The 25,103-nt window shown below is 39.4% G+C and overlaps 1 protein-coding gene across 26 annotated transcripts in view; it reads left to right on the top strand.

Annotated features, from left to right (window-relative positions):
* The window catches only part of TASP1 (taspase 1), a 504,811-nt gene that overhangs the window by 66,593 nt on the left and 413,115 nt on the right, over positions 1 to 25,103 (top strand). For all 26 annotated transcript variants that reach the window (XR_011379999.1, XR_011380001.1, XR_011380000.1 and 23 more), the window contains 2 exons: positions 4,647 to 4,731; positions 18,286 to 18,365. Coding sequence is in view for 14 of the 26 variants with exons in the window: in XM_070052103.1 (XP_069908204.1) it covers positions 4,647 to 4,731; positions 18,286 to 18,365 (165 nt within the window). In the remaining 12 variants the exon portion in view is untranslated. The remainder of the gene's footprint in view (positions 1 to 4,646; positions 4,732 to 18,285; positions 18,366 to 25,103) is intronic.

Raw genomic sequence — 25,103 nt, 5'->3', positions numbered from 1 at the left:
TTCTTCTAATATGTGTATGATTTTTAAAATTTACCATTTGAATACATTACTTTTTCTGAAATGACTAAAACTTTGTCCCCACCTATTTATTAATAATACTAATAACAATTATAGTCACCATCACTTATGGGATTACTATACCATACTAGACATTGTTCTATTCTGCAGTGCTTTATGTATATGAAATCATTTAGTTATCACAGTAACCTTATGAGATCAATTCTTTTATCCCCACTTTACAGATGAAGAAATGGAGATGTACAACAAGTTCAGTAAATTGTTCAAGGTTATTGTATCACACTAGGAGACAGAAACTTCACAGTAGTTTAGACAAGGGAAAGTTTAATACAAAGTGTTATCATGCAAACCCATTTACAGGTATTCTTAGCCTAGACTGCATAAGAAGAATTGTATGTGGTGAAATGTTGGAACCATTCCTCTTTTGATCTCTGTTTGATGTTGAAAGGCTGAACTAATAGGCAATGTCAGTTTCTCTCTTTCACATTCTTCCTTCTTGAGACTGTCAGTTTCAAGGATGCAAATTGCATTGCAAAGTCAAACTGACTTAAACATTTGGGCCAGTGCACTATTTACTTCCATGTGTTTGGAAGACACGTTAGGGCACAGCATTTGAGAGCCCTTTGTATCATTGCTTTTACAAAGAGCCCCTAATCTTAGTTTACTAGAAACCAGTTTAAGATCGATATGATGGAGTTTCTGTGCTGTTGCTGGGATTGGGAGAGATAAAACATGCCATTTCAAAAAAAAAAAAAAAAAAACCAGTGTTATCATGTAGTTAAGAGAGAGTATCTACGTAAAGATAGAAAAGAACTCAAAGTGTATCCTAGGATAGAAAGATAATGCTCAAAGAAATACGAACTTGAAAGTGGATTCAAACCTCATTGAAGATGTGATTGCAGCCTATTGTATAGCAGGAGAGTTGCTGATTTCTCCAGGTCAGAGCTGATCTGTAGTCATTGGTATGAGCAAAACCAATCCTGTGAAGCGCAGGCAACCTCTGTGGGGTAGGTAGACACATGTCAAGAGATTGTGGAAAGTTTGGCTCACTAGACTGCCATCCCCATGCTATACTTGCTTTGAATGCCCTTGAGGTGGAGAAGGAGTAGTGATTGGTCACTGGACGCTGACTAGGGTAAGGTCTCCTTTCTTGATCCTAAGCTTTGCTTTTATGGCCTGAATCAGGAGCTGGAGAAAACATGTGGTGACCAAATGCTAGAGAAATCTGTACCCTGTGGACACTTAGCATTGGAGAGTATCACATGGGCCAGATCATGGAGGCAAAATGGTGCTGTCCGGTAGCATAACAGCAAGGCATGTTTTCCACTGGAGTGTGTCCAAGTGCTTTTTGCTGATGACGCTTACTGTTGTGCCAGCTGTCAAAGGAAATTTATGTAAAGTGCCCATATCCATTTTTGCAGATCAGGCAACACAGGGTGAATTCATAGCTGAGAAACAATAAATTGATTGCTGGTAAAGTTATAATGTAGTCTGACATGTTTGCTTTTTACTTCATGTTCTGTCTGCCTAACATGGTCTATCCTTTTCCCTCTGATTTGAAATACTATCTACATCATATATTAAATACCCCAAATCACATGTGCCTGTTTCTGAACTTTAGCTTTAGTCTGTTTCATTGCTAGGTTTTTCTACTTTATATGCAATCCACCCTCTCTCTCTGTTTTTTTTTTTTATTTTTATTTTTTTATTTTTTTTTTAAAGATTGATTTATTTGACAGGCAGAGTTAGAGAGGCAGAGGCAGAGAGAGAGAGAGGTCTCCCATCCACTGCTTCACTTCTCAGATGACCGTGATGGCCGGAGCTGCGCCAATCCAAAGCCAAGAGCCAGGAGCTTCCTCTGAGTCTCCCATGGAGGTGCAGGGGCCCAAGGACTTGGGCCATCTTCCACTGCTTTCCCAGGCCATAGCAGAGAGCTAGATTGGAAGTGGAGCAGCTGGGACTAGAAACTGTGCCCATATGGGATGCGGCACTACAGGAGGCGGCCTTACCCACTACGTCACAGTGCTGGCCCCAACATACACACACGCACACACACACACACACACACACACACTCTCTCTCTCTCTCTCTCTCTTTTTTTTTTTAAAAGATTTATTTATTTGAAGGGCAGAGTTACAGAGAGGAAGAGGCAGAGAGAGAGAGAGTGAGAGAGAGAGATGTCTTCCATTTGCTGGTTCACTCCCCAGATGGTCGCAATGGCTGGAGCTGTGCCGATCCGAAGCCAGGAGTCAGAAGCTTCTTCCAGATCTCCCACGCGGGTGCAGGTGTCCAAGGACTTGGGCCATATTCCACTGCTTTTCCAAGCCATAGCAGAGAGCTAGATTGGAAGTGGAGCAGCTGGAACTTGAACCGGCATCCATATGGGATGCTGGCATGGCAGGCAGTGTCTTTACCTGCTACTCTACGGCACCAGCCCCATCCAGCACACTCTCTTAATCAGAATAGCTTTGAATAAAAAAAAAAATGTATTATTGGATGAATATCTCTTCAATTTTCTTTTTTTTAAACTTTTATTTAGTAAATATAAATTTCTAAAGTACAGTTTATGCATTACAATGGCTTCTCCCCCCCCATAACTTCCCTCCCACCCGCAACCCTCCCAACTCCTACTCCCTCTCCCATTCCATTCACATCAAGATTCATTTTCAATTCTCTTTATATACAGAAGATCAATTTAGTATATAATTAAGTCAAGATTTCATCAGTTTGCACCCACACAGAACACAAAGTGCAAAATACTGTTTGGGCACTAGTCATAGCATTAATTCACATTGAACTACACATTAAGGACAGAGATCCTACATGAGGAGTAAGTGCACAGTGACTCCTGTTGTTGACTTAACAATTTGACACTCTTGTTTATGGCATCAGCAATCTCCCTAGGCTCTAGTCATGAGTTGCCAAGGCCATGGAAGCCCCCTGAGCTTGCTGACTTTGATCTTATTTCGACAAGGTCATAGTCAAAGTGGAAGTTCTCTCCTCCCTTCAGAGAAAGGTACCTCCTTCTTTGATGGCCCATTCTCTCTACTGGGATCTCACTTGCAGAGACCTTTCATTTAGGTTTTTTTTTTTTTTTTTTTTTTTTTTGCCAGAGTGTCTTGGCTTTCCATGCCTAAAATACTCTCATGGGCTCTTCAGCCAGATCCAAATGCCTTAAGGGCTGATTCTGAGGCCAGAGTGCTGTTTAGGACATCTGCCATTCTATGAGTCTGCTGTGTATCCCATTTCCCATGTTGGATCGTTCTCTCCCTTTTTTATTCTATCAGTATTAGCAGACACTAGTCTTGTTTATGTGATCCCTTTGACTCTTAGACCTATCATTATAATCTATTGTGAACTGAAATTGATCACTTGGAATAGTGAGATGGCATTGGTACATGCCACCTTGATGGGATTGTATTGGAATCCCCTGGCACATTTCTAACTCTACTGTTTGAGGTATGTCAGCTTGAGCATGTCCCAAATTGTACATCTCCTCCCTCTCTTATTCCCACTCTTATATTTAACAGAGATCACTTTTCAGTTAAATTTAAACACCTAAGAATAATTATGTGTTAATTACAGAGTTCAACCAATAGTATTAACTAGAACAAAAAAATGCTAAAAGGGATAAAGTATTAAATTGTACATCAAGAGTGATGATGAGGGCTGATCAAGTCCCTGTTTCTCATAGTGTCCGTTTCACTGCACGAGGTTTCCTTTTTGGTGCTCAGTTAGTTGTCACCAATCAGGGAGAACATATGATATTTGTCCCTCTGGGACTGGCTTATTTCACTCAGCATGATGTGGTCATATTTGCCATTGTTAGTATCATCTTGATGGTGTTTATCACAGTAGTGCTAGCCTGTTATTATTCCCAGGTGAGCACTATCATCTTACTTTTACATATTGTTTTGCCTGCTGGAAACAATCTGAACAATTTCAGTTTACAGTCTTATCTGTGAGGACTTCAAAAATTTCATGGAAAATATGCGTTATGCAAAAACTATACATAGATTCCAAGATTTTTTTTGTACCAGAATAAACCTGTTTTAATTCCAGTTTTCCATTAACTTTTTGAAGTATATTTGTACTTGAGTTCTTCCTTCTACCCTTAAACAGTTTGAAGGACTTTCTTTCCATTCAGTTTCCCTCAGAAAATTTTTAAGATTTGGCTTATCTACCTTCATGAATTTTTCTTTCCAAGGTAAAATTGAAGCTATCTATAATTAGGTTTATTCTTTAAAGGAAATTCATGGCTTTGTGGTCAGTAAATGCCTGGAACATTTATTTAGTTTTGATAGTAGAAGAGTGCCAGATTTTCTTTTCATTTTTTCTATTCTGTTCTGAAATCTCTTAAAAAGAAACCTAACTTAAATATGTAGTAGTTCAAATTCATTCTTTGCTGTTGTAGCACATGATGTGAGAATATATATTTTATATTTATTCCTTTCTTACATCTAAGTATTCATATATCATTTTGATTTGACTCTTATTCATGATAAATAAGGGTTTTCATTATTATATTTGATATCTTGAAACAGAAGAATTTCCTGAAACAACCACAAAACTATTGAGGAAACTTGAAGACATTTCTGACTTTTTTTTCTGCCAATTTCATTTTACAGGAATCAAGAACCCAGTCTCGGTTGCAAACAGACTCTTGTGTGAAGGGCAGAAGGGCAAGCTCTCGGCTGGCAGAATTCCTCCCTGGTAACCACTTTCTTCTTCCCACGTTTTCACTGGGTCTTTAGTATTTAGTGCATGCAGTATTTGAAGGCTGTTTTTATCCACAGAAAGCTGATGCTTTGGAATACAGTAGTAATAGCAAGGCTTTGAGAGGAAGACACACTTGTTCTCTGATCTTGAAATACTTCGAAAACTTGATAAAATTCCAGAGGGGAATAGAATATTATGAATTAAAGCAGAGAAGAGCAGAGTTAATTTTGGGTTGTATAGTTGATTATAGAGTTGTTTTTACTATTACTAAGCGCTCATTTGAGTCATCTTGTTATGAAACTTTAAAAGTATCTTGATGATTGGAGTCTGGAGTCTATGAAGTAATTTTTAATTTAATTTGGAGAATTTTTTTTTTTTAAAGATTTATTTGAGGTCGGTGCTGCGGCTCACTAGGCTAATCCTCCGCCTTGTGGCGCCGGCATACCGGGTTCTAGTCCTGGTCGGGGCGCCGGATTCTGTCCCGGTTGCCCCTCTTCCAGGCCAGCTCTCTGCTGTGGCCCGGGAGTGCAGTGGAGGATGGCCCAAGTGCTTGGGCCCTGCACCCCATGGGAGACCAGGATAAGTACCTGGCTCCTGCTATTGGATCAGTGCGGTGCGCTGGCTGCAGCGCGCCAGCAGCGGCGGCCATTGGAAGGTGAACCAACGGCAAAAGGAAGACCTTTCTCTCTGTCTCTCTCTCTCTCACTGTCCACTCTGCCTGTCAAAAAAAAAAAAAAAAGAAAAAAGAAAAAAAAAGATTTATTTGAAAGGCAGAGTGACAAAGAGGAAGAGACAGAGAGAAAGAGATCTTCCATTTGCTGATTCATTCCCCAAATGGTCTTAAGAGCTGCGGCTAGCCAGGCTGAAGCCAGGAACTAGAAATTCCATCTGGGTCTCCCATGTGGGTGGTAGGGGTCCAAGGACTTAGATCATCTTCTGCTTCATCCTTAGGCACATTTGCAGGGAGCTGGATTGGAAGTAAAGCAACTGGGATTCAAACTGGCACTCTAGTATGTGATGCTGGTATCATAAGTGGCAGCTTAACTTGCTGTACAGCAATGCTGGCTCCCAGTTCCAATAGCTAACAATGTTTTTTCTTTCATGTATCTCATGCATCTTGACTTTTCCCTATAGTATTTTAAAGCAAATCTCCCAAATTGTATTTCACCCTTAAGCAGTTTTATAAATACCTGTCTTTGCAGAACATAGCCACCATTCTGCTAGATACCTAATAATATTAATACATATATCTTTTTTAAAAAATATTTATTTTACTTGAAAGTCACAGTTACACAGAGAGAAGAGAGGCAGAAAGAGAGAGAGAGAGAGAGAGGTCCTCCTTCCATTGGTGCACTCCCTAGATGGCTGTGATGGCTGGAGCTGTACCGATCCGAAGACAGGAGCCAGGAGCTTCTTCTGGGTCTCCCACGTGGGTGCAGGAGCCCAAGGACTTGGGACATCTTGTACTGCTTTCCCAAGCCATAGCAGAGAGCTGGATTGGAAGTGGAGCAGCCGGGTCTCAAACCGGCGCCCATATGGGATGCCGGCACTGCAGATGGTGGCTTTACCTGCTATGCCACAGCTCCAGCCCCAATACTTTATTTATTTATTTATTTATTTATTTATTTATTTATTTATTTTTCGACAGGCAGAGTGGACAGTGAGAGAGAGAGAGAGAGACAGAGAGAAAAGTCTTCCTTTTGCCGTTGGTTCACCCTCCAATGGCTGCCATGGCCAGGAAAGAATCCAGCGCCCCTACCGGGACTAGAACCCGGTGTGCTGGCGCTGCTAGGTGGAGGATTAGCCTATTGAGCCACGGCGCTGGCCATACCTATGTCTTAATACCATCTCATATTATTCTGTGCTTAGCATGCCTGACTGTGATAGTGTGTTAGTGTTCTGTGTTGAAAGTTGTGACGTTGACACTTCTGAAGTCGTAGAAAAAGAAATTAATGAGATCTTAAAAAAAATCTTAAAATCTGTTACCTAAATATATTCAAAGTTTCCTTTTAATCACATACATTCCAATTGTTTAATAATGGTACTAAAGGGTTAATTATAAAATGTTTCTCAAGGAAATAGTGATTTTTATTATTATATGGTTTGATAAAGCAAGAGGAAGAGGTAGGAAATCTGATTTTTAAAAATGATTTAGTATTTATATATTTGGAGGTTAGGGTAGCAGAGAGAGGGAGAGAACTTGAATCTGTTGGTTTACTCCCTAAATGGAAACAAGAGCTAGGGTTGGGTCAGACTGAAGCCAGGAGCCCAGAACTCCATCTGGTCTCCTCTCTGGGAGGCAGGGAAACACATACTTGGATCATCATCCTCTGATTTCCCAGGGGTATGAGCAGGAAGCTGGATTGGAAGTGGAATTGCTGGGATTCAAACCAGGACTTTGATGTGGGAGTCCAAAGCAGTGGCTTAACCTCCTGTGCCACAACTCATCTCAAAATCTGATTTCTTGAGATCAGTTCTAATATGAGGGCACCCGAAAGTTTGTGGAAAAAATGGAGTTAAAATGTAAGTTTATCTTGGTGCAAAACATTTATTTTTAAATATTTATTTTATTTATTTGAAAGAGCTGTGGGGGGAAGACAGAAATTTTCCATCTATTGGTTAACTCCCCAAGTGACTGCAACAGCCAGGGCTAGACCAGACCGAAGTCAGAAGCCAGGAGCTTCCTTCGTGTCTCCCATGTGGGTGCAGGGGCTCAAGCACTTGGGCCACCCTGTGCTGCTTTCACAGGTACATTAGAGGAGAGCTGGGTTGGAAGTGGAGCAGTCGGGACTTGAATTGGCACCCATATGGGATGCTGGTGTTGCAGGTGGCAGCTTTACCCACTGTGCCACAATGCTTGTCACAGTGCAAGATATTTTGAAATCGATACATACAAGTGGTGTTCAGAAAGATCATGTAAAATACAAATTTTTGTGTACCAAAATAAACCTATTTTTTATTTCCATTTTATGAAACCTTTCAAAAGTGCAGTCAGATATGTTTGATATCAGTAGGTTTCATTATAATTTTGGAAGTGAGAAAAGTACTTTAAGATATCGTATATTTACTTTTTTCATAATTTTTTTAAACACATGCTTTGGGTCTAACTGATATGAAGTCTGTCAACCCAAATGTTGCTAAGTGTTTATTCAGTGGGTACATCCATCTGTATCTTCTTAGGAAAGTAATAGTTGTAAGGTCATTGTTTCTGTATTTTCCTCAAGGTGATTTTGAATTTGACTGTGTTATTTTACCCATATTTCCCATTTTATATAGAACATAGGACTAACTGAGTGGAGGAAGACAGGTACTCAATAGAGAAGAAAAGGTACACAGTTGTTTTAGCTGACAAAAAAAAAAAAAACAGCATAAATACTGTAAAAAGTATTTTGAAGTTCTCCTACATATCTACAATAATGCTATTCCCTACACTCCTCATGGCATTTACCAAACAAATTCTCAAATTTATATTAAACAGCAAGTGTATAAGAATAGCCAAGACAATTTTGAAACATATCAAAGAGTTGGACTTATCTAGTAGATAGCATACCTTTTTTTCAGGCATGCTTCTGAGATACTGTGTGCTTTGTTCCAGATCCTCACAGTACAGTGACAATTGCAGTAAAGTGAGTCACATATCTTTCTGGTTTCTCAGTGCATATAAATGTTGTGTTTATAATATACTGCAGTCTAATAAGTGCAATAACATGTCTAATAAAACAAATGCTTTATTGCTAATAAATGCCAATGGTCATTTGAGCTGTTAGAAAATAGCTTGCTTGATACAGGGTTGCCCTAACCAAACTTTTTTTTTTTTTTTAATTTATTTGTTTCTTTGAGAGGCTGTTACACACAGAGATAGAGAGGTACACAGAGAGATCTTCCATCAGCTAGTACATTCCCCAAATGGCCGCAACAGCCAGGTCTGGGACAGACTGAAACCAGGAGCCAGGAACTCCATCTGCTTTCCCACATGGGTGGCAGGGACAAGAGTACCTCGACCATCTTCTATTGCTTTCCCAGGCACATTAGCAGGGAACCAAATCAGAAGTGGAGCAGCCAGGATGTGAACCTGTGCTCTTATGGTGTTACAGGCAGCATCTTTACCCACTGTTCCACAATGAGGCCCCTGCCACAAACCTTTAATTTGTAAAAAACACAGTGTCTCTGATTTATATTGAAGTGAAGCAAATACAATAAGGTATGCCTTTAGTGTACTCTAATAATTAAAACAGTTTATATCAGGATAGCTTAAAAAGATCAGTAGGCAGAACATATGATAACAGTGTCATCTCAAATCATTGTGAGAAAAAAGGATCGGCCTAGCTCTGTCCCTTGCAGCTATTTGGGGAGTGAACCGGCAGATGGAAGCCCACCCCCGCCCCCGCCTCTGCATCTCTGTAACTCTGCCTTTCAAATAAATAAATAAATCTAAAAAAAAAAAAAAAGAAAAAAGGAGGTTATGTTAATGATAATGAAGTAGCAAAAATCTTAAGGTAAAAAATGGGGGGAGGGTATTACTGTGCTGTGGCAAAGCAGGTAAAGCTGCTGCCTGTAATGCCAGCGTCCCATACGGGCTCCAGATTGAGCACCAGGTACTCTGCTTCCGATCCAGCTCTCTGCTAATATGCCTGGGAAAGCAGTGGAAGATGGCCCAAGTCCTTGTGTGGATGAAACTTCTGGCTTCTGGCTTTGGCCTGGCCAGCCCTGGCTTTTGTGGCCATTTGTTGAGTGGACCAATTGATGAGAGAGCTTTTTCTCTGCCACTCAAATAAATAAAATAAAATTGAAAAGAGGTATTCTAAATTTTAAAAAGTGGTAAAAGATACACATAGTTTATGGAAAAGAAAGTAATTGGAGCATATACATACATGAAAAGGTGCCCATCATAATTTTGATCAAGGAATTACGTTAAGATTTTTGCCTTATTGATATAGCAAAATTAACAAGGACCAATAATATTTAATATTGTTGAGGGTACAGAAAAACAGATTTTTTTCTTCTAATGGTGGGAATATGAACTGATACAGCCTGCTGATACTTTTTGGTATAATTTTTAATGTAAAAATTGAAAACATGCATTTTGTGTATTCTAGCAAGACTGTCTTTTTAAACATTTTATTTATTTATTTATTTTATTTTTGACAGGCAGAGTGGAGAGTGAGAGAGAGAGAGACAGAGAGAAAGGTCTTCCTTTTGCTGTTGGTTCACCCTCCAATGGTCGCCACGGCCGGCGCGCTGCGGCCGGCGCATCACGCTGATCTGAAGGCAGGAGCCAGGTGCTTCTCCTGGTCTCCCATGGGGTGCAGGGCCCAAGCACCTGGGCCATCCTCCACTGCACTCCCGGGCCATAGCAGAGAGCTGGCCTGGAAGAGGGGCAACCGGGACAGAATCCGGCACCCCGACTGGGACTAGAACCCGGTGTGCTGGTGCTGCAGGTGGAGGATTAGCCTATTGAGCCACGGCGCCGGCACATTTTATTTATTTTTTTAAGATTATTTATTTGAAAGGCAGAGTTACAGAGAGGCAGAGGCAGAGGCAGAGAGAGGCAGAGAGAGAGAGAGAGAGAGAGGTGTCTTCCATCCTCTGGCTCACTCCCCTGATGGCTGTAACAGCTGGAGCTGTGCTGATTCTAAAGCAGGAGCCAGGAGCTTCTTCTGGGTCTGCCATAGAGGTTCAGGGGCCCAAAGGACTTGGGCCATCTTGTATTGCTTTCCTAGGCCATAGCAGAGAGCTGGATCTGAAATGGAGCAGCCAGGATTTGAACCAGTGCCTATATGGAATGCTGGCACTGCAGGCAGTGGTTTTACTTGCTGCACCACAGCCCCAGTCCCTAGCAAGTCTATCTTAAGAAAAAAGACCCATACATGTATATAGAAGGTTTGTGCAGCACATGGCAGTGCTCCTTACAGGGTATAAAACTATAAAAACTTAAATGCCCTCCAGTGGCTAAATAAACCATTTTCTAGTCTTATTGTTCAATACCCTGTGGGATTAAAAAAAACATATACTTTTGTATATAACAGTGTAGATAATAATGTACTTGGCTACCATAACAAATTAAGGTAGATAGGGTGATTTAACAACATAATTTATCTCTCATAGTTTTAGAGGTTGAGAAGTCCGAGATCAGAGTTCTAGCTTGTTTGGCTTCTTATAAGGGGCAGAATGGTTGCTTCTTCCTTGAGTCTTCACATTGCCGGTAGAAGTGAAAGAGTTGAGACATGGAGATGAGGGAAGGAGGGAGGGAGATAAGGAGATAGAGAGAAATAGAGAAATAGATAGAGATGTCTCTTTTCACACACCAATCCCATCATGAGAGCCCTACGTTCATGATCTCTTCTAACTTTACCTTCCAAAGAAACTCTGCATATCAAATTGGAGGCTAGGGTTTTAGCATATGAAGTTTTGAGTGAATACATTTCAATTCTTAGCAGATCTTCACATAATAGTTTAAAAAATCAATTTGCTGGTGGTATGTTTGGTTTAATGTATCTTTTCTTAAAAAATTAGAATGTAATGTGATGCACACCTGTTTTCCTACCACCCAGGTTAATAAATAAAACATCACTAAAACATTGGAAGCTGCCTAGACTGAACCCTTTCTATTGAAATCCTTGCCCTTCCAATGCCCTATATTCTCAACTTGACCCCATTTCTGCTCCACATTTAGGTAATAATTATGACTTAGAACCTCTCTCCTTTCCATAGATTCCTTTATGCGATTACAATATATATAATATTCTGCTTTTCTAAGGCTATGAAAATATATACATTGATGTGCAAGAACTATTTGCAAAGAAGAAACCAAACTCATCTTAAAGGAGGCAGAAAGATGGATCCAGATGAAGCAGTTTTCAAAGGGAACATGTGCAATATCTTATTATTTTTATAAGGAGAAAATATATGGGAAATAGTGAGGGCTACCTCTTCACTAATGTCATATAGTAATGCTAGTTTGTGACTAGCTGTCTGATTTTTCTCATACACATAGTTCTTCAACTTTATTCTTTGTTTTCAAAATTGCTTTGATATATTATATTTCCATATGAATTTTAGAATTAGCTTAGGCTTTTTGGTAGATAGCTTGCTGGAATTTTGATTAGGATTCCAGTATATCCATTTTTTAAGGACTACATCAAACTCTCTTAATGGTATTTTATGGTTTCCGGTGTATAGGTCTTACACAACTATTACTGTATGTATTCCTAGGTCTTTTTTTTTATGCTATAGTCAGTGGTATGGTATATTTAAACATGTTAATTTCCAAATTTATGTTGCTAGCACATAGAAATGTGAGTAATTTTTTTGTTTTGGTAGTCTGTTCTTAAGATTTTTTTTAATTCTTTCCAATCTGGATTTCTTTTACTTCCTCTCCTCCCTTCCACTCCCCCCTTCTCCCTCCCTCCCCATCTCCCTCCCTCCCTTTCTCCCTCCTTCCCTTTCTCCCTCCCTCCCCTTCTCCCTCCCTCCCCATCTCCCTCCCTCCCTTTCTCCCTCCTTCCCTTTCTCCCTCCCTCCCCTCCTCCCTCCCTCCCTCCCTCCCTCCCTCCCTCCCTCCCTTCCTTCCGCATTGGCTGTAAGCTACAAGGAATGAAGTATGAAAGTGTACATCTTTGAGTTGTTTGTGACCTTAGGGGAGAAATATTTGGTTAATCTTAAGTGTGCTGGTTGCTGTAAATTTATGACAGGTACTCTTTATCATGTTGAGAAAGTTTCTAGTTGGTCATAATATATTATCCTTTTTATATATTGTTAATATTAGCTTCAATTTGTTAATATTTTATAAATAATTTTACACCGTAATTCTAAGGTAATACTGGTTTATGATTTTCTTGTAATGTCTTAGGTTTTGGTTTATTGGATTTGTAGGGATTTGTTTGTTGGATTTGTAGGGATATAAAATTTGGCAAACTTTGGCTATTATTTCTTCAGATATTTTTTCTGACTCCCCCTTCTCCCCTCTCTGCTATCCTTCTGGGCTTTGATTATACATTATGTTTTTAGCCTCTTATAGTAGTCCTGAAAATCATTGGTGGTTTATTTACTTTTTTTATTCTTGCTTCATTTTGAATAGTTTTCATTGTTGTGGTTGCAAGTTCCCTAATTATTTTTCTACAGTGTCTTATTACCTACTGATCCTATCCAGTTTATTTTTCATTTCTGAAATTTTAATTTTAATCTCCAGAAGTTTAAAAATGTCTTCCATGTATCTACTTACCATGTTTAATCTTTTCTATAGCTTCTTGAACATGTGCATACAGTTACAACAACTGCTTCAATATCTTCATTTACTAATTCTATCATCTTTGTTATTTTTGGGTTGTTGTCGTAAGTTATTTTTCTCATTATAGGTTCTATTTTCCTGCTTTTGGCATGCTTAGTAATGTTTTATTGGATTTCAGACATTTTGCATTTTGCCTTTTTTGGTGCTGTATATTTTTGTAGTTTATCAAATATTCTTGAACTTTATCCTAGGATGTGGTTAACTCATTTAAAAACTGTTTGATTCTTTCTGGTTTTATTTTAAGCTTTGTTACATGAGACTAGAGATGCATTTGGCCTTGAGCTAATTTTGCCTTGCTATTGAGGTAAAACCTTTTGGATTACTCTAACAGATGTACCCAGTATGTGTCTTTTTACCTTGGCTGGGGAGAGCAGGAGCTGTTCCTGGCCCTGTCTGTACCTGAGGATTGTTTCCTTTAGAAGTTTCAGCTTATTCATTCCAATACTTTGAGAAATTGCCTTTTTTTTTTTTTTTTTTTTTTGAACAGGCAGAGTGGACAGCGAGAGAGAGAGACAGAGAGAAAGGTCTTCCTTTGCTGTTGGTTCACCCTCCAACGGCCGCCGTGGCTGGCGCTCTGCGGCCAGTGCAGCGCTGATCCGAAGGCAGGAGCCAGGTGCTTCTCCTGGTCTCCCATGGGGTGCAGGGCCCAAGGACTTGGGCCATCCTCCACTGCACTCCCAGGCCACAGCAGAGAGCTGGCCTGGAAGAGGGGCAACCGGGACAGAATCCGGTGCCCCGACTGGGACTAGAACCCGGTGTGCTGGTGCCCCGCTAGGTGGAGGATTAGCCTAGAGAGCCACGGCGCCGGCGAGAAATTGCCCCTTAAACTTGCATGGATCTCTACTCAGTTGAAGACCAGAGGAATACTGCCTACAGATTTCTGGAGTGCTTTCTGTTTGTAGCTCTCTCCTCTCTGGTATTTTTTTTTTTTTTTAAAGATTTATTTTATTTATTTGAAGGTTGGAGTTACAGAGAGAGAAGAAGAGAAGGAGAGAGAAAGAGAGAGATACCTTCCATCACTGGCTCACTCCTGAAATGGCCCATAATGGCTGGGGCCGGGCCATGCCGTACCAGGAGCCAGGAGCTTCTTCTGGGTTTCCCATGTGGGTACAGGGGCCCAAGTACTTGGGCCATCTTCTGCTGCTTTCCCAGGTGCATTAGCAAGGAGCTAGATCGGAAGTAGAGTAGCTGGTTCTTGAAATGGCTCCCATATGTGGTGCAGGCATTGCAGGCATTTACTCATTTACTCACTGAGACTCTTGCCCCTGATCTGGTACTTTTCTTGTGAACTTTGGCATCTCTGGATGCCTAGGTTTGTTTCTTCAATGCAGAGAGACTGCTGGACTCTTGTGCTGGGTCCTTTCAGAAGCTATCTAGGTGGTAATGAGTAATAATTGCAGTAAAACAATCAGTCGTAGCATTTATGTTGTTCCCTTTCTCTCAAGGATTACTGTTCTATATTGCCTGAAGTTTAATATTTAATTGTTGCTTTCTGTATTTTGTCTTTTTTTTCTTTTTTCCATTGGTTTGGGCAAGAGGATAAATTACTCCCTGTTACTCTATCTCATCTTGAAGTAGAAATCTCTCACTTACCTGGAATTTCACTATAAAAATGTAGTAGTTTACAAAAAAAAAAATTCTGGGATAGGCATTTGGGGTAGCCTGCTTTTTTAAGGGCGCTGATTCCATTTAGTAGGCATCTCCCCTCATGACCTAATCACATGTACAAAAGGCCTCACCTCCTTTTTTTTTTTTTTTTTTTTTTTTTTGACAGGCAGAGTGGACAGTGAGAGAGAAAGAGAGAAAGGTCTTCCTTTTGCCATTGGTTAGGATTTCAAAATATGAATTTTGGAGGGAACATAAACATTCAGGTCATAACAGTTATACATGTTTGAAAATTTCTCTAATAAACAATTATAGAAAAAGTTCTCTTCTTACTATTTAATTTGGTTGTTATATATGAATTCCAAATATAGCAAATTATTCTTTATTTGTACTTTGTGTCTATAAAGTTTGAATAATCATAGCCTAATTTGCCTATTTTCAGTTTTATATTTGGGTATCACAAATGGGAAATGGAATTAAAAGATAAGTTTATTTTGGTATAAGATTTTTTTGAAATCCAAATACAGTTTCTTCATAATACACATTTTCCATGATCTTTTTGAAGGCTCCTCACTTATAATAGATGAAGTGATAGACAAAACACATAGCAGTTTTTTTTTTTTTTTAAATTTATTTGAGACGTAGAGTTACATATAGGAAGAGAGGGAGGGAGGGAGGGAGAGAGGTCTTCCATCCGCTGGTTCACTCCCCAAATGGTCACAATGACCGGAACTGAGCCTGTCCAAAGCCAGGAGCTTTTTCAGGTCTCCCATGTGGGTGCAGGGGCCCAAGTGCTTGGGCCATCTTCTACTGATTTCCCAGGCCACAGCAGAGAGCTGGGTTGGAAGTAGAGCAGCTGGGACTAGAAACGCGCCCATATGGGATGCTGGTGCTGCAGGCGGAAGATCAACCTACTGCGCCATAGCACCGGCCTCAGATACAGTTTGAAGTCCTAAAAACTAGCTATTATTTTGTCCTATATTTCTCTTATTCAAAATAGTACATTTTGATTTTTGCAGTCTCTGAGGATCCTCGAGAGTTTCTGAATCACTAAGTTTAACACTTTTAGAGTGATTTTAGAGACATAGTTCCTTGAAAGTGGATGATTCTCATCTTTAAGCTTGTTAGTTCCCATCATCATACGAATCTTTGTTCAGATAGCCCCTTTCACTGTGTTTTGCTCTGTAGATATTTGGGATCATACTCGCAGCTCAGCTTGTTGAGTGCTATAATCACCCCCACCTTAGTGCTGGTCTCAGTAGCTTGTTGTTGCTTTTTGTTTCCTAATATTTTAGACCTACTTAAATGTAAATTAAACTGAGTATAACACAAATATAGTGCTATCCTTTAGGGAGGTTTGACATTCTAAGTTTTAAATTCTGTTTAATATTTTGATAATGTTTATGTAAAGTTTAGTACTCTTCAAGAATTATTCTGAAATGCTTGAAATTTATAGATGAAAAACCAAAGGTCTTACCTTTATGAAGCTTACAGTTTATAAGTTAGAAACAGAAATAAGTCAACAGATATAATATTCAATATTATATTAATAAATTATCAAGTATGTAGTATGTTAGAAGGTAGAAAAAAAACAGTGTAAGAAGAGCAGGTTGAGGGAGATGGGGAGCAATGGGTAGGGGAATATAGTGTGTTTGGGTGTATTTTTAGACAAACTTCACTAAAGAGGAATATTTGAGCACATGAGGGAATTTGCCTAGTGAGCCACAGTGCCGGCCCTACACAATAATTTTTGGTAGTAAGGAAAGGTCAGGTATTTGGTATGTTTACCTGTGAAATGACTTCCAAATGTCCACTTTCCTATGAATATTTTAAAATGCTTAATATATGAGAAAAACTTGCAGAGTACACAAGAGTAAATTGATTTCCTTTAGAATCAAACCTATGAATTGTGGAGAAGTGAAAAATAAAGCTAAGATATTTATCAGAATGCTGCAGATACTAGAATTAAATCCAAAATAAGTAATGAGAGTGCTGACAATGTTAGAGTCAGTTATAAACTTCTGTGTTGATAATTTAGTGTACTGTTTTAGCATCTCTTAAATCTTCACATGAAAATAAATTATTTCTTTTATCAAATTCTTTTTCTAGAAGAAGGAAGAACTCAAAATGCCATCAGGACAACTCAAATATGCATCTAAGTTTTTATTTCTGTAATTTTAACATTTGAACTTTATCTACTGGCTTTTCCTTGCCAGTGATCTTCATTTGGAACAAGAGTAGGAAAAACTTATTTATTTTCAGAATCTCTTAAATTTTTAAAAAGAGATTTGAAGAACTAAAGTTGTTTATTACTAGCCCTCATTTTTTTTCAATAGTCTCCCCATTTCCAACTAAATGTATATTGGCAAGCAGTTACTTGTGATCAATCATTTAGTTTCTTGTTGGGACCATTTGAATAAGTGTCTCAGGGTATACTTAGATTTAATTTTGCCATTCTGTAACTAGTCTTCCTATTAATGATTAAATCTTAAGGCTTCTGTGTGTTTAACTGTGAGTTTTTACCGTTGGAATAATTAGAAGAAGAGAAACAAAAGACAGAGTGGGAAACTTCGCAAGTAGGCATAAGTTCAAGGAATCCATTTCTAGCTAGCTGAAATCTTTTGAGAAGTGTCTGTGGAAGAAGATGAAGTGATTTATTATGGTAACTGCTTGTTATGACTCTTTGCTTACTCAAATTACTTAAGAGAGTGGGGTAGTTAATTATCTTGAAAATAACTCTTTTATAGTTATTGTTCACCATTTTACATTAAAACGTGCAGATTAGGGCTTTTGGGACATACCATAGTTCTTTTCTTACCACAGTAAAGATAATTCTAAGGGTTATGTGTACATTTTTCTTGCATCAAGTCTTAGAAATGCAATCATATCATTATGTTTGGATATCTCTAGATAATATCTACATATTTGGGGTGGATCAAAGTATTCTACTAGGGAAAAATACCAAATCTGAAGATATTTATTTAATCTTAGATTTTTTTTTTTAACATTTGTTTGAAAGGCAGAGTTATAGAGAGGAGGAGAGGGAGAGAGAGTGAGAGAGAACTTCTATCATCTGGTTCACTCCCCAGATGACTGCAACTGCTAGGACTGGGCCAGGCTGAAACCTGGAGCCTGGAACTCCATTCTGGTCTTCCACATGGCTGGTAGGGGCTCAAGTACTTTGGACAGCCTCCACTACCTCCCCAGGGGCATCAGCAGGGAGCTGGATCAGAAATGAGAGAGCTAGGACTGGAACCAGTGCTCATATGAGATGCCAGCATCACAGGCTGTAACTTAACCTGCTCTGTCACAATGCCAACCCTTAATCTTAGACACTTAACCTTATTAAATAGATCTTGTTACATTAACTGAGAACCATGTTGATCCAAGATAAATCTTAGTATTTTCCATGTGGGAAGTCACCATTTTTACTTTTTTGTTATGTTACATTTTTACTTATTTGTTATTACAAATAATACTATAGTATTTCTGATTTGAGGAAAAGTTCATAGAATTTTTGACCATATAGTCGTGTATTATTTTGAAATAAATCTAGAATTATGTCTGTGCAGAATTTTTTAAAGTTTATTTACAATATTTATTGAATATGTGGAAGGTGACACTGTAAATTTTTAAAAGAATGATTTTTCTGTTAGCTTTTTAGTTGGAGAAGGAGCCTACAGATGGGCAGTAGATCATGGAATACCCTCTTGCCCTCCTAACATCATGACTACAAGTGAGTAAAAACTTTTAAAAAATTAAGTCATATGAACATATATGCCTGAAAGTGTTACATTGTTTCTGTTATGACCCTGCAGTAGATATTTAAGGAAGGAAGCTTACATGTTGAAATGTTTCTTGATGTCTCTCTGTTGCTTTATCATGCTTTTATAGAAGTATTGCTTTAAGATTCTTTTTAGGTTACATAAAACAATTATTACTAATAAAACTATAGTTTTAAAAACTACAGAGAGAGAAGGCTAACATGGTTAATATTTTAAAAAAATTTTTTAACAAATTTTAAAATTTATTTGAGATGCAGAGACAGAGGTCTTTCATCTACTGGTTTACTCTCATAACACCAGGGCTGGGCCAGATGGAAGCCAGGAGCCTGGAACTCAATTTGGGTCTCCCACATGTATGCCAAATACGTAATTTCTTAAGTTATCACCCACTGCCTCCCAGAATGAGCGTTAGCTGGAAGCTGAACTCAGAAATGGAGCTGGGACTTTAACCTAGGCACTCAAATATCTGATGTAGGGGTCTTAACTGCTCCTCCAAAAGTCCTCTTCCACAGGTTAACATTTGTAACAGTTCTTGAGCAGAGGAAGGGCTTTTTAGGTTCAAATACAAGTGGAATAAAAAGCAAAACTGTGACACATAACTGAAAAACAGTTAAAACTGAAAAACATTTGTCACAAATATGACAAAGTGATAAACATCCTTAATCTATGAAGAAGTTTACCAGATTAAAAACCACACAAGTAGAATAATAGCCAAATAGAAAAGTAGTCAAAAGTCTTATATAGATATCATAACATAACCAGTAGAGAAATTGGAATTAAAATAGTACATGTTAATGTTCCCTTTTTATATGTGAAAGAGTTAAATAACATCACTGCCAGTATGTGTGCATTGTAGGTTCAAATGTAAATTGGCAAGAATTTCTGGAGAAAAGCTAAGTAGGACTTGGGCCATCCTCTGCTGCTTTCCTAGGCCATAACAGAGAGCTGGATCAGAAGAGGAGCAGCTGGGACTAGAACCAGCGCCCATATGGGATTCTGGCATTGCAGGTGGAGACTGAGCCTATTGTCCCACAGCACTGGCCCCCTGCTGTTTTCACAATTCATTTGTGGGGCAATTATAAGCCATATAAGCTTTGTGAGTGAGGGCAGATCTTGTTGACCTCAAAGTGGGTTATAGGACCAGGTGTTTTTGTTGGGGGAATCTTCTAGCTGTTGTTCTGGCAGAATCTTCTGTGTTTTTTTGTTTTGGATCTATCAGAAATCTCTCAGCTCCAGCAGGACAATAGCCAGTATATTGGTTACAGACCAAGGGAAGGGGCTGGAGGGCTGACCTCTCCCTTTTCAGACTTTTATGTAAACCTTCTTTTTTAGTGAAACCTGCTGCATGCCCTGAAACCAGCTCTTCCTGATTTCCATTAATTTGGGGCCTATCTGATTCAAAATCTCAGAAGAGTAAACTTCATATTTTCATAAGCATGAGAAGTGGATTTGGGTATCTAGGTAGATATTCCTTATTGACATTTTGTGCTAGTTTTCCTGTTTTTTTTTTTTAATTAATTAAAAAAATTTTATTTGAAAGGCAGAGATACAGATGGAAAGAGAGAGAGAGAAAGGGATAAATATATCTTCTGTTTGCTGGTTCACTTCTGAAATGACCCCAGTTGCCAGGGCTGAGCCAGGCGGAAGCCAGGAGCCAAGAGCTTCTGCTGGATCTCCCACATTGGTACGGGGCCCAAAAATTTGGGTCATCTTCCACTGCTTTCCCAGGTTCATTAGTAAGGAACTGGATCAGAAGTAGAGCAGCTAAGACTCAAACCAGTGCCCATATGGAATACTGGCACTGCAGGTGGAGGTTTAACTTTCTACACCACAGCCCTGGCCACAGTTCTCCTGTTTTTAATCCCAGCCTGGCTTTCAGAGATAGCAAGTGCTTTCTATTCTGAGCTCTTCTGATATTTCTCTGGCAAAAGTGTCCTGGCTTCCAGACATCAGGGTTCTGCTTTCTTTCTCAATTACTTACCATTTCCTAAAATTATATTGTAATTACTCTTATCATTATCATCATTACTGTCATCTCTACTTTGCCTATTTAAACCTTTTTGTTTCTTGAATTTCTTTTTGGTTTTAGTAGGATGTGGGAGTAAATTCATGTTTAGCCTGCCAATTTTACTTTACAATATTTATGTAAAAGAGTTGCAAAATGGCTATTACTAGATTTTGCAGAATGACAAAAATATTTTTGACTGTACAACAATATTTTGTTCGTAGCAAGAAAAATATAGTATAGCACAGGTTTCTTAGAATTTACATAAATGAGTAGCAAGATATGTTCTCTGCATAAATAAATGCATTTTAAAGTTAAGTGATACAGCGATCTGTTTTTTAAGTTTATTTGTATTTACTTGAAAGGCAGAATGACAGAGGGAAATGGGGATAGAGGGAAGAAGGAGGAACTGTTGATTTTTTAAAAATTGTTTTTCTTTATTTGAGAGGGAGGGAGTGGAAACAGAGATTCAAAGAGAGAAGTAGAGAGACAGCTCCCAGCTGCTGAGGCAGTTTAATGTGATGTGCTTAAGAGTGGTTTTCTTTCTGTATAGTCAGCACTTTTAATTAATAAACCAATGCCTCTGGCCTCCAAAGTTTCTGATAAGAAATTTGTTTTTATTTTTATTGGGGTCCCCAGTGTGTGATGATCTTCTATAATGACCCTCTTTGTCTTTGGTCTTTATTTATTTTAAAGATTTATTTATTTGATAGGCAGAGTTATAGATAGAAAGGGAGAGACAGGGATTTTCCATCTGCTGGTTCACTCCCTAAATGGCTATAGTGACTAGGGTTGGGTCAGACTGAATCTTCTTCCTAGTCTTTCATGAGGGTGCAGGGCCCAAGCACTTGGGCCATCCTCTACTGCTTTCCCAGGCACACTAGCAGGTAGTTGGATCAGGAGTGGAGCAGCTGAAACTCAAGCCAATGCTGTGGGTGACAGGTTAACTCTAAGCCACAATGCTAGCCCCTGTCTTTACTTTCTGACAGTTTGATTATAATGTGTACTGGTATCTGAGTTTTCCTGCTTTTAGTTCATTGTGCTCTTGGATATTGATATTTATGTTTTTCATCAAATGTAACAAGTTTTCAGTCATTCTTTCTTCAAATTAGACCTCTCTTTGTTTCTTCTTCTGGGACTTCACAAGGTGTATATTTTCAAACCAGTGCAAGGGCCTTAAACAGACCAAAAATTCTCAGAGTTTCCCCCCAACCCTTCCAATCCTTTCATCCTCATCTTCCTCCTATGCTCTGCTATGATTTAGAATAATCTTGCCTCATGTTGGGATACAGGGTTGGATGGACTGACTGAGTTTTGAATCAGCCTTTCCATGAGGGTATTAGCTTAGTCTCTGTTAATTAGCCCATTCCTAGCTTAGTTTCTGTTACGTCTCAATCTTTAATGGGCCCTGGACTTGTCCTTTACCTCTCCTTGATGCCAGTTAACCTAACTTGTATGTACTAATGTTGGCAAATACTCACAGTGAAATGACAACTTTAGTCCTCAGATAATTCCTTGAATTTAGCTTGGTAGTTCTTGTAATGTTTTTAAGGTAGTATTTTCCATATTTTATCAATTGAATTTTAATTTGGTAATTGGAGATTTACTTCAGTTACTTAGTCTGCTGTTATCAGAAAACTTCAGTAACCTCTGTAGTGTTATGTTCCAGTTTGTCATTTTTCTTATTCATCAAATTTAATAAGCTGTATCTAAAGACTATTAAAATCTATATGTAAGGTTTTATAATTTTGATTATTATATATATTTATGTTTTTAAAATAAAGATTTATTTATGTGAAAGGCAGAGTTAGAGAGAGGGGGAGATATAAAGAGAAATGTTCCATTTGCTGGTTCACTTCCCAAATGGCTGCATTGGCAGGGGTTGGGCCAAGCTAGAGCCAGGAGCTCCATCCAGGTTTTCTACGTGGGTGCAGGGGCAAAAGGACTTGAACCATCATCCACTGCTTTCCCAGGCACATTAGCAGGCAGCTGGGTTGGAAGTGGAGTGTCAGGGACACAAAACGGTGCCCATATGGGATACTGGAACTGCAGGCTGTGGATTTAACCCGTTATACCACAACAGCAGCCCCATATTTCTGTTTTTGAAGAAGCTCGGTTTGCTTCTTCAAGTCTACCCTAGTCATTTTGTCATCTTTTGCTCTTCAGTCATATTTTTGGTATATGCCTATCATTTATTGGAGCATAAACAAATATTATATTCTGAGGCTGGCACTGTGGCATAGTGGGTTAAAGCCCCAGCCTGTGTCGCCGGGCATCCCATATGCATGCTGGATTTGAGTCGCGGCTGCTCCATTTCTGATCCAGCTCTCTGGTATGACCTGGGAAAGCAGTAAAAGATGGCCCAAGTCCTTGGACCCATGTACCCACATGGGAGACCCAGAAGAGGCTATTGGCTTCTGGCTTCGGATCAGCTCAGCTCTGGCCATTACAGTCATTTGGGGAGTGAACCAGTGGATGGTAGATATCTCTCTCTCTGTAACTCTATCTTTCAAGTGAATTAAAAATAAAAAAATAAAAAAGCATAAATATTTTGTTCTATATCTGATTATCCTGGTAGTTTTGAATATCAGATTATATACTTCTGATACTTGGCTGACTTATTTAAAAATTTTTTTTGTCATTCATTTTTCATGTGTTTTATGAATTTTTCTTTTTAAACTAAGGGCATGTGGTAATCAAATCACTGAGAATCCTTTGAGGTCTGAGTAGGTTAGGATGTATGCATTTTTCCAGGGTTTGCATTTGTGTTCAGAGAGCTTGTTGAAGCATTGTTACACAAAGATCATGTTTGGTTTTGTGTTTTTGTTTAGTTTTCTTGAGGCTATACAGTAACATGAATTTTCCAATACTCTCTTTAGTCGTGGATTTACTGGGGGAAACTTTTAGATCCAAATTTGAGACTTGCAAGTTTTCTGTTTCTTTGTGTATGGTGGCTTTTTTTAAAAAAAAAAATTATTTATTTATTTATTTATTTGAAAGGTAGAGTTAGAGAGAGAGGAGAGACAGAGAGATATTCAATCTGCTGGTTCATTCCCAAAATGACTGCAGTGGCCAGGGCTAGGCCATTCTGAAGCCAGGATCCAGGAGCTTCTTCCAGGTCTCCCACTTGGATGCTGGGGCCCAAAGGACTTGGGCCATCTTCTGCTACTTTCCCAGGTGTATTAGCAGGAAGTTGGATTGGAAGTGGAGCAGCTGGGACACAAACCAGCACCCATGAGGGATACCGGCACTGCAGGCTGTGGCTTATTACAGCGGCTATATCATAGCGCTGGCCCAGTGGCATTTTCTTGTCATCCTATTCCCTGGGGATATCAATCATTGGAATTTCCTTTTGTGTGTGCGTGTGTGTGTGTGTGTGTGTGTGTGTGTGTGTGGTGGAAAACTTCCAGTATATTTTCTCATGCTACATTGTCCCTAAGTTTCATCTTTTGTCTCCTTTGCGTGGAGACCTTCAAAAACCACAAGTGGTGGTGGCATGCTTTAGTAGATGGGGAATGTCTACTTTCAGTGCTTGCTTATATCTGAGTTTGAATGTTTTTCAATTTTTTAATCTTAGATTGTTTTTTTCTTTTGTTTATTTATTTGAGAGGTAGAGTTACAGTCCACTCCCCAAATGGCTGCAATGGCTGCAGCTTCACCAATCTGAAGCCAGGAGCCAGGAGCCAGGAACCAGGAGCTTCTTCCAGGTCCCCCATGCGGGTGCAGAGGTCCAAGGACTTGGGCCATCTTCTGCTGCTTTCCCAGGCCATAGCAGAGAGCTGGATTGGAAGTGGAGCAGCCAGGACTTGAACTGGTATCCATATGGGATGCTGGCACTGCAGGCCAGGGCTTTAACCTGCTGCATCACAGCGCCAGTCCCAGATTGTTTCTTATTCTCATACTAGCTCACAATATGTTGAAATGACCTCTTTAATATTTATGGGCCAGCGCCGTGGCTCACTTGTTTAATCCTCTGCCTGCGGCACCAGCATCCGATATGGGTGCTGGGTTCTAGTCCCGGTTGCTCCTCTTCCAGTCCAGCTCTCTGCTGTGGCCCAGGAAGGTAGTGGAGGATGGCCCAAGTACTTGAGCCCTGCACCCGCATGGGAGACCAGAAGGAATCACCTAGCTCCTGGCTTTGGATCGGCATAGCTCCGGCCGTAGCGGCCATTTGGGTGGTGATCCAACGGAAGGAAGACCTTTCTCTCTGTCTTTCTCTCTCACTGTCTAACTCTATCAAATAAATAATAATAAAAAATAATAAAATTTATTTGAGTGGCAGACACATACGTGTGTGTTTGTGTGTGTGTGTGTGTGTGCACGCACGCATATATGTATATAGTGAGAGAGAGCATGTGAGTTCCCCCATCTGTTGGTTCATTCCTCAAATGTTCCCAGTGGCTGTGGCTGGGCCATGACCAAAGTTGGGAGCCAGAAACTCAATCCAATTCTGCCATGTTGATGGCAGGAACCCAGTTACTTGAGCTATCATTGCTGCCTCCCAGGGTCCACATTACCAGGAACCTGCACTTAGGAGCCAAAGTTGGAAGTTGAACCCAGGTGTTTTAATATGAGATATGGGTGTCTTAACCAACATCTTAACCACTAGGCCCAATCCCCACCTCTGAAAAGACTTTTTAAACTTTTAATTCAATATCCTTAAGGATTTTGTTTTAGGAAGGCT

The sequence above is a fragment of the Oryctolagus cuniculus genome, chromosome 11 (assembly GCF_964237555.1).
Source record: "Oryctolagus cuniculus chromosome 11, mOryCun1.1, whole genome shotgun sequence".
NCBI lineage: Eukaryota > Metazoa > Chordata > Mammalia > Lagomorpha > Leporidae > Oryctolagus > Oryctolagus cuniculus.
This window is presented reverse-complemented; position numbering and strand designations above follow the sequence as displayed.